The 13898-nt window shown below is 40.0% G+C and overlaps 1 protein-coding gene across 1 annotated transcript; it reads left to right on the top strand.

Moving 5' to 3' along the window:
• The first annotated feature begins 241 nt into the window (after positions 1 to 241).
• On the top strand, positions 242 to 12329 carry aspscr1 (ASPSCR1 tether for SLC2A4, UBX domain containing). The gene is made up of 17 exons (XM_086033766.1): positions 242 to 371; positions 585 to 640; positions 960 to 1074; positions 2603 to 2703; positions 3562 to 3619; positions 3706 to 3779; positions 3888 to 4455; positions 5316 to 5375; positions 5462 to 5601; positions 5877 to 5958; positions 6048 to 6114; positions 6914 to 6976; positions 8538 to 8590; positions 9995 to 10046; positions 10182 to 10251; positions 10840 to 11030; positions 12039 to 12329. The coding sequence occupies exons 1-17, from the start codon at positions 282 to 284 to the stop codon at positions 12047 to 12049; spliced, it is 1851 nt and encodes a 616-aa protein (XP_085889892.1). The 5' UTR covers positions 242 to 281; the 3' UTR covers positions 12050 to 12329.
• The last annotated feature ends 1569 nt before the right edge of the window (positions 12330 to 13898 follow it).

Raw genomic sequence — 13898 nt, 5'->3', positions numbered from 1 at the left:
ATAGATATCCCATAGGCAGAACAATAAACATATGTAGGGGAAGAAAAACACACCTTAAAGAATCATAAGTCAAACAAAAAAGGGAAAAACAAAAAAAAAGTGTCATGATACTACCCACATCCTTACGTGTTTAACTCCTCTAAGCTAATATGAAGCAGCATATTTTAATGTTTTTTTAATCGTCATTTCATATCACACCTTACAATTAAGTAGTGCTCGTACGTGTGTGTTTTGCTATCAATAAAGGTTGTTCAAAGAACAGTGTGACGTCACAAAACGCAATGGCAGCTAGTGGTACATCCGTGACTGTCCTAACTCCAAATGGAAGAAGACAGACAGTTAAAGTGTCCCCAAATACACCGTTATTACAGGTAATATTCATTTAAACCATATTTCACGTTTTCTGTTTGGGGCAGTTTGTTTCAGTGTTGGTATTGATAATTGTGCTCTCAATTAGCTTGTTTTGCTAACTGTAGCTATAGCTAGTGACAGCTCAGTTTCTGTGTTCCTGGGTTTTGTTGTGCTACACTTTGGTCGCACAACGTAATGTTTTGTATGTTAAGTTTTAGTTGTTTTTCGTGTAGGTGCTGGAGGAGGTCTGCAAGAAGCATGGATTCAATCCCGATAATCACGGCTTGAAGTAAGTAGAACGGTACTTAGTTATTGAGGGTTAGAATTCAGCAGTGAATTCAAGTTAACATGTTGTGATGTTCGTGTACAGAAGAGCAAAAACGTAAAACCAGCCTGCATGAAGTTGTGACTCGAAAGGTTTGACAGTCCACTATGTAGCTCTCAGCATAATCTTTCACGTTGATTCCAACAAATATACTGTTGATCCCATTCACTGTTAGGTCACATAAAGAGTGAATTTCTGACTTGCGCATAATTTGTATTGAGTTAATTGGTGGATGTGATTTTAAAATACAATTGTATGGACACCAATTGGCCTTTTTTGGCAGATTTCAAAGGACTGTTCTCGACCTGACGCTGCAGTGGAGGTTTGCCAACCTGCCCAACAACGCGAAGTTAGAAGTGGTGCCAAGTACAAGGACACAGACCGTATCTGACAGTCAGGTCAGTTACAAGACCGTATGCGCACTCTGAGCCATGTTCTCCCAAATAATTTTTACGCACTTATGGTGCATAAGCTGGCAATGAGCACTGAAGTACCCCCCAAAAAACATGATTCACTGACAGGATGGCTTCAAATCATGGAAACAAGGATTTTTCCTGAAACTTGTGAATGTCCTTGAAATCCATGAAAAAGATCAAGCGTGTAATGGGCCAGTCATAACGTGCGGACCGCTCCAGTTCCACTTATACTTTGAAGCAGAGGGTGTGAAGTGGATTAGTTCGTGAAAAAAAGTCTAAGTGCCCATATAATTTTGGAAATAATAAATCGGTACTAGCCGACTCAACTCGTGTCTTTGTTCAACTTGATAAAATGTTTTACTGAGGACCTACTGAGGACCCTGATCTAGCAGCATTAACAGCATTTTACTTACACAATAGATTTCAGATCTGTTCTTAATCAAACCAATAATGAAAGAAGAAATGCATATACCATCTGAAACGAAATGAGAGAAGGTAGACAATCAATTCTGTAAACCAAACAATCTGTCAGCAAGTCATTTTGCCAACCAGCTAATGACTAGCCTTTCACCTTTCTCCCTGGTCTTACTTAAACACAAATCAATGATTAGTGCAAAACTGTCACTCAATAATACAATGCTCTGTCAAGCTTAAGTACGCGAGCACCGGCTGGCCAGAGGTCCGCTGTAGAGGAGAAAAAAAGTGACGCCTTTCAGACGTTGAGTTACTTGCTCGCGGGTTGTATTGTACATGCGGGGCACACACTACACTGCAGATCTATTTTTTTATTAACTAAAGGCCCACTTGCCTGAGCAAATAGCGGAATCGCCGGTAGCCATGGATGGTGTTGTAGTTTTTCCGGTATGCGCGCTCGTGGGAGGTAGCGGAAATGCAGAGGAAACTACGGTGGCTTAGGTACACCAAGAATAAAAAAATCGAACGTGCCGATTTGAACGTTTTTAACATCGTTTTATCCAGTTAATACGGTTTTGGTTCAAAATCGCTTAATCGAGCAGCCCTAGCTCGAAGCATTAGGTCAGCCATGTGATTGATCTGACGGGGGAGTTGAGCCTTCATGTCCCCGTTTTGTATATTGTAATTGCATTCACACTTCAAGGTTAATATGATGCTGCACCTCCCCGGGGTGCTTGACTTACTTCAGCCTCTAAAGCGCAGAAGAGGAAATGTGCTTAAGGCGATGGGAGATTTTGCTCAAGGCCATATTTGACAGGGAACATCAACATTTTAGGGTTGTGCCACCTAAAAAGCATTTCACGGAATAATGATAAACCGGAGTCGATGGGAGCAGCCAGAAAAAATGTGCCCCTATTAAGCACAGAGGAGAATAAGCCTCAATTAGAGCTGTCCAGTAATAATAAATCCTTTGGCACAGCTAGCTTGTTGAATGAGCATTTTTTTTACTTTTTCCCCAATTATCCCCACTAACAATTTGGTGTTATTTAATAGGAACACTTGCTAAATATGTGTACTTGCCTACTGTATCTCCCAGGTGCGAATTGCGCTGCAGATGGAGGATGGCTCTCGTCTTCAGGGTGCCTTTTCTTGCGAGAAGAGCCTTTGGGAACTCCTGACACATTTTCCGCAGATCAGGTTTGTGTCGGGCTAGTTTAATGGTGCCCAATGTTTTTTTTTTTCCTCCCAGTCCTCAACTATGCATTAAACAGTTTGGCCTCAGTGTGTCTAGTAGTACACTGATGTCACACAAAACAAACTGTGCTCACACAGCTGTTGTCCAGCAGTTCCAGGTGTGCACTTCCAGTTGCTAAGCATCCATCAAACACTCATCTCAAGTGAATTGCATCACTCCACATTAGGCATGGGCCGATATTAGATTGTGACAACATGATAACTGTGAGCAAAAATCTTGCAGTATCTCAGTATTAAAATTACAGCTCTACAATGTCCTTGGTTAAAATATTTAGGTAAATAAAAACAGCATTTTTTCCATTGAACACAATCTATTTTTTTTTATACAAAATGCAATACATTAAGAAAAGGGTATAATGTTAATTTTCAATAAATAATGCAAAGGCACCCATGTAACTCTTCTGTCTTTCGTCTAACACCTTTCCTGCATCTCTCCTCATCCTCTTCTTTTTTCTATTCTGTTTGTCGGCCGGGAGCACCGCAGCGCATGCTCGCTCGCTCGAGAATGAACAGCTCAGACAGACAGTATTGGCGGTTATTAAAGCCTTGACTTTTTAAAACCACGGTAAATCGTCAAACGGGTTATCGGCCCATGCCTCTTCTACATCCTGATTCTTTTCCAACAAAGTTATGCCTTTGTAAAAAAAATGTTTCCTTTTTAGCTGGCGTTGATTTTTTTTTTTTTTTTTTTTTCAGAATTTAGGCAAACAATAGTAAAACATTAATACTTGCATGAGATTGTACTGTTTGTCACATGAGGTTTTATTTTTGTTGTTGCCCAATGATATGGCCTTTCCGCAGTGTGTCAGAGCTGTCCAAGTCTGGGTCCACTCCTGTGTGTGTTTACATGAGAGATGAGGTACGAAATGTACATTTCCCTGTCACAACAGCAAAAATATTTAGTGTGACACCCACCTGTTAGAGCATTTGACTGTTTGTGTTTAGGTGTGTGGCGAAGAGGCCCTCAAGAAGGCCACTCTCAAGTCATTAGGCCTTACAGGAGGAAGTGCCATTGTCAGGTAAATTGTCCTTTGAGGTTTACCTGTGATTTCAGATTCATAACCATCAAAACCCAGTTCATAAGTAAATCATTTAATTGTGTTGTGCTTATAATTTGCTCCGAATAGGTTTTTACTGAAAAGGGACAAAGCACCAGAAGATTGCATGGACCCAACCGAAGGCGCCATTGTGCCAGTGCCCCCTGCTGTTAATGAAGCCAAAAGCTCAGCCTCTCGGGCTCACCCTATTCCTTGTCATTCTGAAATCGCAGTCGCATCTCAGGAGACGGCTAAAAACTCTAAGAGTCAGTTAATGAAAACTGTCCCAGTGCTCAATCCTGTTTCTTCCACGAGTACACGTCCTGTGCAGCAGGAAAAAATCCAGGATAAAAATCAATCAAAGGCTCCTCCTGAAATAAGAGGAATGTCAGAGGCCTGTGGCGAGGAGGCAGGGCCGTCAGGACTGAACTCTCAATCATCGTCATCATCATCATCCTCGTCATCGTCATCATCATCATCTTCTGATTCCGTGGTGCCATTCATTCCTTTTTCCGGAGGCGGTCAGCGCCTCGGTGGTCCGGGAAGAAGTGCAGTTGGACACATACTTTCCTCATCTTTGTCTTCATCACTGTCAACGTCTGCCGCGGAATCTCCCAAAGCCAAGAAAGCCAAACCTTCCCATAGTTCTGCCACCAAGGTATGAAAATGTGAAAATGGACATGCCATTTATTTTTATTGTATATACAGTGGTACCTTGACTTGCAAGTGCCCAAATTAGCCAACATTTTTGAGTTGCGAGCTGCTGCTTTATGTTTTTATTTCTTTTTTTTTTTTAACACTTTCATCAATTTATTGTATGGGCCAAAGCACTTGCAAGTAGCACGTTGGAGATGCTAAGGGCCTGTTCACAATGCACTTAGTAGCGTGCAGTGACGCCACAATGCCATGTTGAGGCGCAGTTAACAGGGCATTTGCTGAAACAATGACTTACCTCTAAACAAACAATGTTCAATTCGAGCGCAGCTTCGTCGTGATGTCAGAAAGCACTTCCAATAGGGGAGGCTGGCAGAGTGATTTCTGATGAGTGGTGGATTTTACAAGTCAACGCCAAACGGCATGAGGGAAATGGTGGAAACACTAATGAGAGCGGCGAGAATTGGGCTGACTGTGCTCACCCTGAAATATACCTTGAGGCTTTATTGATGTAACTGCAGCTCACGAATGAGGTTAAACTTCTAGTTGTCGATCCTTTTGTATGGGATGCACCCGTTCGCTGTTTTTTCTGCTGCTCGTCTCCTCCTTAAAATGTGCAAAGTTAGAACTTTCTTTTGCAACAACGACAGGTGCATCTTGATGAGATGTGGTCTACATCGCATCTAAATCAGCGGGAAAATGCTCCCCGTTTACTTCCTGGTAGGCTGCTATGTCAGCGCTTGCAAATATGGGCGAGGTTGCGCACCATCGTCCTTTTGAGCTGCCTCACGGACCTTTCACGCTGAGCACATACATTTGTCTCAAATTCCCAACATTTTCTAATCGGAAATTCTTCCTCTGCAGTATCAAGCCACTGCCAAACAGTCAGATGAGATTATGGACGGAGCAGTACATTTCTTGGCGGTAAATACTTGCAATCGTTAAATGAAATTTGCTGGGAATTTGTCATGTCATGTCTTCAGCTTGTCGTTCACTCTCCATCACTGCAGCCAGTGGAGAGAGAGCCTCTCATCTACCACCTGGAGCGCATGTCCCATCGCTCTGAAGATGATGTGGAGCTGCCAGATGAGTTTTTTGAAGTGACTGTGGATGATGTACGCAAGCGTTTTGCCCAGCTAAAGAGCGAGAGGTTAGTGGATGTGACAATTGTGAGACAGAATATCAGTCTGCTATTTTTTTGTCTCAGGGTACATTATTGATGCACTAACAACCAAGATCCTTGCAGCAACTGTTAAATTTAAAACTCGTCTCTCACCTCTTGGTGAAGTTTGGCTTCACTTACATCACAAGTCGCCACACGTTGGAAGCTATCAGATATATCTAAAGGGATTGCATAAAAAATATTTGATTGATTTGACCAAAAAGATGCTGCGACTCAGCTCTGTGGCCCTTTCTTCCCCTCAGGAAATTGTTGGAGGAGGCACCGTTGATGACTAAATCTTTTCGAGAAGCACAGATGAAGGAGAAGATGGACAGATACCCCAAAGTGTGTCCACATGATACACACTCACTCCTGTTTTGAGACACGTGCCATTGTAATGTACCTACATACGCCCACTTGTGCTGTTTGTTCAGGTTGTGCTAAGGATCCAGTTTCCAGATCGCCATGTTCTACAGGGCTTCTTCAGGCCCCTCGAGACAGGTTTGTGAGCACTCCAAGTGTGGCAATAATCTTGAAGCGATTTGTGACCTCTTACCAACAGAAACAACAAATAATTGGGAAATTTCAGTCTAAAATAGGGCTGAACGATTAATCAATCTCGGACCAACGTCACGATGTAGTAGAATATCATTTTCAAATTGCAACGGCTGCGTTTGAGGGAGAACCTTCCGTTAGATTAAGCTACTAATGTCGCCACATCCACTTACATCTTTCTCTCTCAGCCACTCACTCGCACACTATCTGTCTATCTGTCTCTCACACACACCAGCATTTCTCCCCTGTAGTAGATTATTTGGAGTGGCCACTGGTCAGGTTAAGACCAGGTCCCCCTACTGGAGTATTTTATGTGCGCACAAGCACGCTCGCTAGAGTTTAGCATTTCCATTGTTTGACATGGCCATTAACTTATATTGTTTAACATACCATCCACAGTCACGATTTCATGAAATAAAATGCAAATGCATTTCTGAATTGCTAGCTTAACAGACCGTGTGAGCATTTCTCAGTAACGGCTGATGCCATTTTTCTTATTAAATCTGATGACAACTGCTCCCCAATCAACGGCTCATTCATCCAAATCATATCTAAAGCATATTCTTCGCAAGCACAAAGATAGAATTGCTAGACTTTATCTAACAGCAATTGCTAAAGAATTCGCGAACAGAAATGATAAGCAATTTTTTTTATACTCCCTAATCATTCAGCCCTTGTCTAAAACATAATTCTACGCCACACGAAACATGCTATGATTTTGATTTGTTTTTTGTTTTTTTCCTAGTTGGGGCCCTAACGGATTTTGTAAGGAGCCACTTAGAGGATCCACTGCTCAGTTTCTACCTCTGTAAGTGCCATGAAGTCACCCACCACACCTGTTTACTGTTAAAATATTCGGCGAATCCAGTCAAAGCACTTACAAAAGTATCTTAACCTGTTCACTACCTGAGTTCCTGAGTGCCGATTTACTTGGCAAGGTCATAAGGCAACTGTTATGACTACATCACAACGTGATTTGATAAAACGGGATTTGCTAATTGCAAGGGCTGTGATTTGACTGGTCATTGGGAGCAGAGCGAGAGGGGTCCGGCGTGCGGAGTTTTCGATGAGTTTTGTGAATCATGAGACCAGTATCTAACATGTTTGATCTTGGCCTCGGAAGTTTTCATTTAAAATAAATAAATAAAAACCGGTATAATCTTCCCCGTCCTCCACCGAAAAATGTGTGATGTGATTGGAGATTAACTTTTTTTTTTATATACCTATGCATTTTATTTTTCGATGTAGATGATGAGTGTTTAAGATGTGCATTTCCTATGTTTACATATTGTGTTTCATTAAACATAAGGTTGGATAATTTACTTTCGTGAAAACCTCCAAAATAAACACTTTTCAGGAGAGCCCAAAAAATTATTAGCATTGCATTGTGAAAGAGAGCAAGCAATTTTCCACACGTGAGATTCGTCAATAATGTGTAAAAATAACACACACACCTGCAGACTTATTAATAGTGTCAATTTTTTTTTCAATATAAAATTCACCAAAATGTGATTTAGGAGGTTTTGGCCCGACGCCAGCCATATGTTGAAGTGGTCAAATTGTAATTTGCAATTATGTCCTGATTTACATTATATGTTTACATCACACTTGTGTGACTTATGAATTATGTTGTCATGGTAAATATTGCAAGACTGCATGTCCAAGTATTTAATATGTTTACACCCGGAATTGCAGTCGAATATAAACATTCACAATTAATTCTTAATATGCTTTTATCTTCGTAAACTGGAGTGTATAATAGATTTGATATTGTTTATTTTAATTAAGACGAATTAATTGTGTTTGTTAAAAGTACAATAGAAAAGGACCTTGGAAAAATAATTGCCTGTTGAATGGCCATTGCAATTTTGAAGGGGAACCTTCCATTGCAATACAATTATATTCCATAATTGTTCAGCGCTACTCACAGCCAAAGCACTAAAAATATCAGCAAAAACTTGTTTGCAAATGTTTTTGTATGATAGTATTATAAAAAAATATACTGTACAGTGAACCCTTGTATACTCAGCTTTGGCACAAGTGGATTCACATTCACTGAGTGTAAAAAAAAAAAAAAAAAGTTAAATAAATAGAATTTAAAAAAAAAAGATTTATTTTATTAATTTTTTTTTTTTGGGCTTCTTTCCCTACCATTTATCCCCTACCTGATGGTGTTTCAAAAAGCAGACCTGGTATTTTAATTTGCGCTTAAATAAGTATCAGTGATACACTGCAAGGTCTGGCTCACCAAATAATAATAATAATAATAATATGAATGAATATACATCAAAATAAGAATAAACATGTTAATACCACTGTATATATTAGCAACATCCAACAACTCAACTTGATTTCATTTTTTTTTTCAGTTATCACACCCCCCAAAAAAATTCTGGATGATCCTGCTGTCACACTTTATCAGGTAAGAGGCATTACATTGTTGGGAGCTCACGGAGCGCAACCATTTAATTGAAGGATTGGATTCAAGCAATCCGCATCTGTCACACTCTTCTCTTGGAAAAATAGGAATTGGACTTTCACTATCAATACACAGTACACACACTGGCTGACTCTTATCTTCAAAGGTGCTCTACATTCTCGTTCTCCCCTGGTTCTCTCCTACTTGTACTCGCACTTGTTTCTCTCTCTGCTGTCCTTGACTCCAGCTGGACTTGATTTTACCCAGGCTGGCCCATAGGGTTAATACATGCTTCGCTTTGATCCACGCATGCACGCACACATCGGCACAGCCATTCTCATACTGAAATGAGGGAACGTACCGAACGAAATCCATAAAATGTAATTAAGCCGAAATACTCACTTGGAATTTTGACTTTCTTGGGAGCCATACTGAGGACTCATTTCCAGAACAAAGATACCCACAATACCCATTTTTACACTGTCTGAGAGAAAGCTGAACAGAAACTGAACAGCACTGAGCGTTGATGCCAGGAAGAACATTTCGTGAAGCCAAGCAAAATTTGTCCATAAGGTTTGTCTGTAACTCGATTTGTTAGTGAACTAAGGTTTCACTAAACTGTTCCACCTACTGTAAATTGCTCTGTTTTCTTTCACTTCTTTATAGTCTACTCTGGACTATGGAGTAGGGTGGCAAGATAGAAACCTTATCTTACAAAACAAAACAAAACATCCAAATAAAGGAATATTTTTCAAAAATGCATGCTTGGAATCGCCCAAATACATGCGGGACATTTTTTTTTTTATGGTCCACTGTAACTAATGTTGACTATAACAGCCAGTCTATTACTGGGCGAGTGAAGTGTTGCTCGGTTTATCTTGGTCTGACGCGCCGCAGGCTTTGTTTACCTGTTGCCTGTTTGTGTCCGTCAACAGAGAGTCCATAAGCCATTTGCTAACATTTGTGCTTTATTTATCACTTTCCAAGACTTAAAATCTCCATAAAACACAAAGCGTCTATAATCATAACAAGTTCTGCCAAAGCGGTCAAAAACCTGCATGCCCTTCCCAGTCAACCTTTCCACTGTTTCCTTCTCCTTTCTTATATACTCTTAAGTGACAGCACCACACAGTGTTCAACACAAGTAATACATACAAAACATTTGACCCATCTTTGGATCTTCTTATATTGACATTTTTGGCATTCTTGTTTATTATCAAGGTGATAAGTACAGTGTATGTCCGCGACCATACTTAAAGTACATCATCACAGTGTGCTTATAGCAGATTTTTCACTTGTTGTGGTTGTCAAATGCGATGTGTACTTGTTTGTACACCTTAATTGTATGGTGGATACCTGTGTCCAACCATCTTGTAAATTGATCATCTCTTAATGCGTTATCACCAGGCTGACCTGTTTCCGGGTGCGCTGCTGTACCTCGGCTCTGAAGTGAAGACAGGTTTCTATTGGTCTTATTACTAATGATACTTTTGGAATTAATTCACTAATACTTGTTGTGCTCCTTTGAAGTAGATCCCAGTGTGGCTTGTTCTTTATCACTTGTCTGTCCGTGTGTGTGTGTGTGTGTCAACAGAATTATACTTAAAGAGGGAACTCCTCGAATCTTCTGTTTCTGCTTTGCAGGCAAACGAATCCATTGCAAGGTACGTCACTGCACGTGTGCAGTTTATTCAGTGGAACAACTATTGGAGTAGGACAATTAATATTTTATTTTTTGTAAGGGAATGTCTCTGAAGTTACAAAAACAATATAACCACCATACACGAGTTCCTGTAAAATCGCAATCGAAAAACACCAGAATATTTTTTTCTTCGGGTTTCTTTTTCTTTTTTCAACATTCTTTGAAAAGCCGTCACACAGTACATGCCACGGGTGTCGGAATATCGCATGATACATGAGCTCAGTTCAGCAAACGGGAAAAAAAACGCGGTTGGATATTCACTAATGTAGCCAGTGGTTTAAAACTGAATGACTGTGGTGGACAGCACATTTACACTGTTAGACAAATAGTACGATGTCAACCTAACGTTAGCCAAATGTCATTTCCTCAACGTTGTCCCAGGAAATGATGTAATAGAATATGTACAAAAATGTGAGGCCGGTACAAGATTCATTTTTGTCTTGTATTTCTCTCCTGGTAGCAGTTTGCCTTTAACTAAAGTACAACATTCTTCAGACTTTAGTTGCCAACCTTCTTTTCCCTACTTTGTAACCCACCTCCGACATCCCAGCTGCATGCTCCAGTCAACAAAACACTCGCCCAGCTCTTTGGCCACTAAAGAGCTGCTGCCTCCTCCCGAGCCAACTGCAGACACTGGCGTCTCCGCGCAGGACCATCAAAAGCAACCGTCAACAAACACCCAGGCTGCTAAGCCTGGCATATCGGACGTGGGCAAGGTGCCCAAATGGCTCAAGCTTCCAGGTGAGGTTGGGGCACATTGTTCGCTCATGCTTTGAATTTTATCGTTTGATCCCAGACATTATGCAGAGTTGCTGACTAGATGTTCTCCATGCTTGGCAGTGCATAACTTGTGCAGGCAGATGCTCAAACACTTCATAGGCCATGCATGGACACACATTTCCAGCTCAATTTTTGTTTCTCTATAGACTGTTATGACTTGGGTTTAAAAAAAAAAAAAAAAAAAAACAGCAACAAAATAACCCTGAGCTACACAGATAATGCCAAAAGAAAAACATTGACATGTTTTACTTGGTTTAAAGCACCGATCCACGAGTCGTGCAATTTGCATGCACTCTTATTTTTCTCTTTAAAACCTTAGCGAGTTGTCGGATCAGGACTCGTTATCGGTTGATCCTCAAAATAAGGTGACACTCGGACTCGAGTGCAAAAAAAAAAAAAAAAATGGGATCAGGAGTCAGGACATCCCTAGCCACATCATACACCATGAGCAGTGTTGTATTTGGCCGTTGTTATTGTGATTGTTTTGTTGCTAATCATAGCGATGCTTGTTGGCAATACTGTAGCTGTGCTTTTCACTTTGTTCCACCGTGGTATTCATTTTTAGCTAGTTTGTGTTAAAAGTTTGGTATAGTGCAAGCATCACCAGAGACCTGGCTTGCAATGGATTACATTATCTTTTGGAATGGAGAGCTAATTTAGCATATAGAAAAAAAAGTTATCATGCTGTAGAAATAATGAATGCAATTAGGTATCTTATATTTCTATTCATTTGTACAATGTGAGATTTGTGTTTCTTTGTTCTGTTATCTTCATTCTAATTATTTACTGTATTTTAAGCAAAAGAATAACATTAAATGTCACTCTGATGTTTTTTTTATGTGAGAGTGTTGGGGAGCGTCACAAGGGGGCGCCAAAGAGGGGTCTCGCTCAGTGCACCATTCAAGCCAGGGCCGCCACTGGTAGAAGTAAAAGTGTTTTTAATTATGATTGTTTGTGCGTTCCTTCCAGGTAAGAAATAAGAGTGCGTGAGGGTGAGAAGTGCAACCAAGCCAGATGTCGGACACTCACTGCCTTGCACAGCCAATATATGCACTTCGACCTCAGCTTTGTGACTGCTGCGCACTTGGAAGATGCCTGTCACTACTGTGTGAGGTAACCATTGCTGGAGTGAAGAATTCATATTTGATGAAAAGACTGATGTGATTTCATTCTGGTTGATGCGTGTGAAGACTGCTGGATGTGTTTTATTCAACACAGCTAAAGAATAGTTCAGTAATAAAAGATGCTGTTTGAACAATATGTGATAGTGTTGGATACTGTTTTTTTTTTTTTTTTTTCCTACATTTTATTGGAACGTTCGTTTTCATTCTGATCATTGTTCGTGTTCTACCACAGTTCCATTCAGCAGAGGCATTCGTTTTAATATATTGGCGTGACAATTATTATTAATTTTTTTTCAATATTTTATTTGATTTTCAAGTTTTCCAAAACAAGCAAATACAAACATGACAATTGTTTCTGTCATTTACTTTCAGGATGTAAGACCGGGTGGTGGGTGAATAATCTTTGTATGATGTCTAAAAAAGAAACATCATTTTAAAGTTGTTCTTTTTAGGGAAGTGCAATATCAGTTAAAAAAAAGGTAAAGGCACAATGGGAGCATTCACACAATATTGCAGTAAATATATCGTGATATCAATACAGTTACAAAACCAAACCGTTAGCTTTTGATATTGTTCCAGCGGGTTTGTCTGATGAAAATATAATTTTGGCCTGCGATAGGATTGCTAGGAAAAAACTTGGCCTGCGGCCAAACTAAGTTGCTGACCCCTGTCTTACACAAAGTGAACAAATGCTGTGTGTGCGAGGCCTTGTTTGATCGAACGGATTACATCAATCAAGGTACCTAGTGCACTTTGACACAAAATGACTTGGAGTGGAAAAAATGTTGAATAGTGTTGGCCTACCAAATACATAATGGCAAGCCATTCATTCTGCCTCGGCATGATTCGAACCTTTCAAGGTTTCAAATCTTGAGCAGCACTTGGGTTCCCTCCATTCAATCAGCAAAGAGGAATTTCAAAAGGTGAATGAACTTCTCAAACACAGATTGCTCATTTAAAGGTCGGGCAGAAAAGTAGACATCGTTCGCCCCCAAATTTATGAAGCACTCGTATCAACTTCTTTAGAACATTTCACCGGCTACAAAGGTGTACAATGAACGGGAGTTCATCTAAACATGGGGACGTGACGGAGCAATTTATGTATGCCTATGTGTAGGGATAGACCGATATGTTTTTTTCAGGGCCGATACCGATTATTAGTAGTCAAGGAGGCCCGATAACCGATATTTGGAGGCGATATTCATTTTCAGCAAAAACGAAAACATTGGCGTCAAAATAACAAAAAGATTACAACTCTCAACTTTGTTTAAATGTTTTTGCAAAATGTTGATTATTATTATAAATTTTTCCAATATACATCTTTGTTGCAAAATTCTAACAAAAAGCTTGTCTTAGAAAGTGAAATGAAAACTTCAACAATAACTCCCTATATTTTCGAAAGTAAAGAAAGTTCTCCAAAATTTCAAAATGACACAAATGTTCAAATTTCCCTTATCTTTGTTTTGATTTCAAACAAAAACAAAAAGGTGCAGAATGTTGCCAGGGTCAGTACAATCTCTTATAAAGTTAACTGAAAATTGACACGAATAGTTCCTCGAAGTTAACGCAGTTTTAAATGGATTTATTATCGGCCATCAGGTTTTTAAAAAAGGCAGATACCGATATTCGGCATTTTCGATCATCGGCCTGGTCGATAATCAGTCCATCCGTACACTCAAAATTGTCGCTCCTTGCCTTTTAGTGG

The sequence above is a fragment of the Filicampus tigris genome, chromosome 6 (genome assembly GCF_054856515.1).
Source record: "Filicampus tigris isolate MCC_2025a chromosome 6, RoL_Ftig_1.0, whole genome shotgun sequence".
NCBI lineage: Eukaryota > Metazoa > Chordata > Actinopteri > Syngnathiformes > Syngnathidae > Filicampus > Filicampus tigris.
Note: the sequence above shows the minus strand (reverse complement) of the source record. Positions and strands in the feature narration are given on the sequence as shown.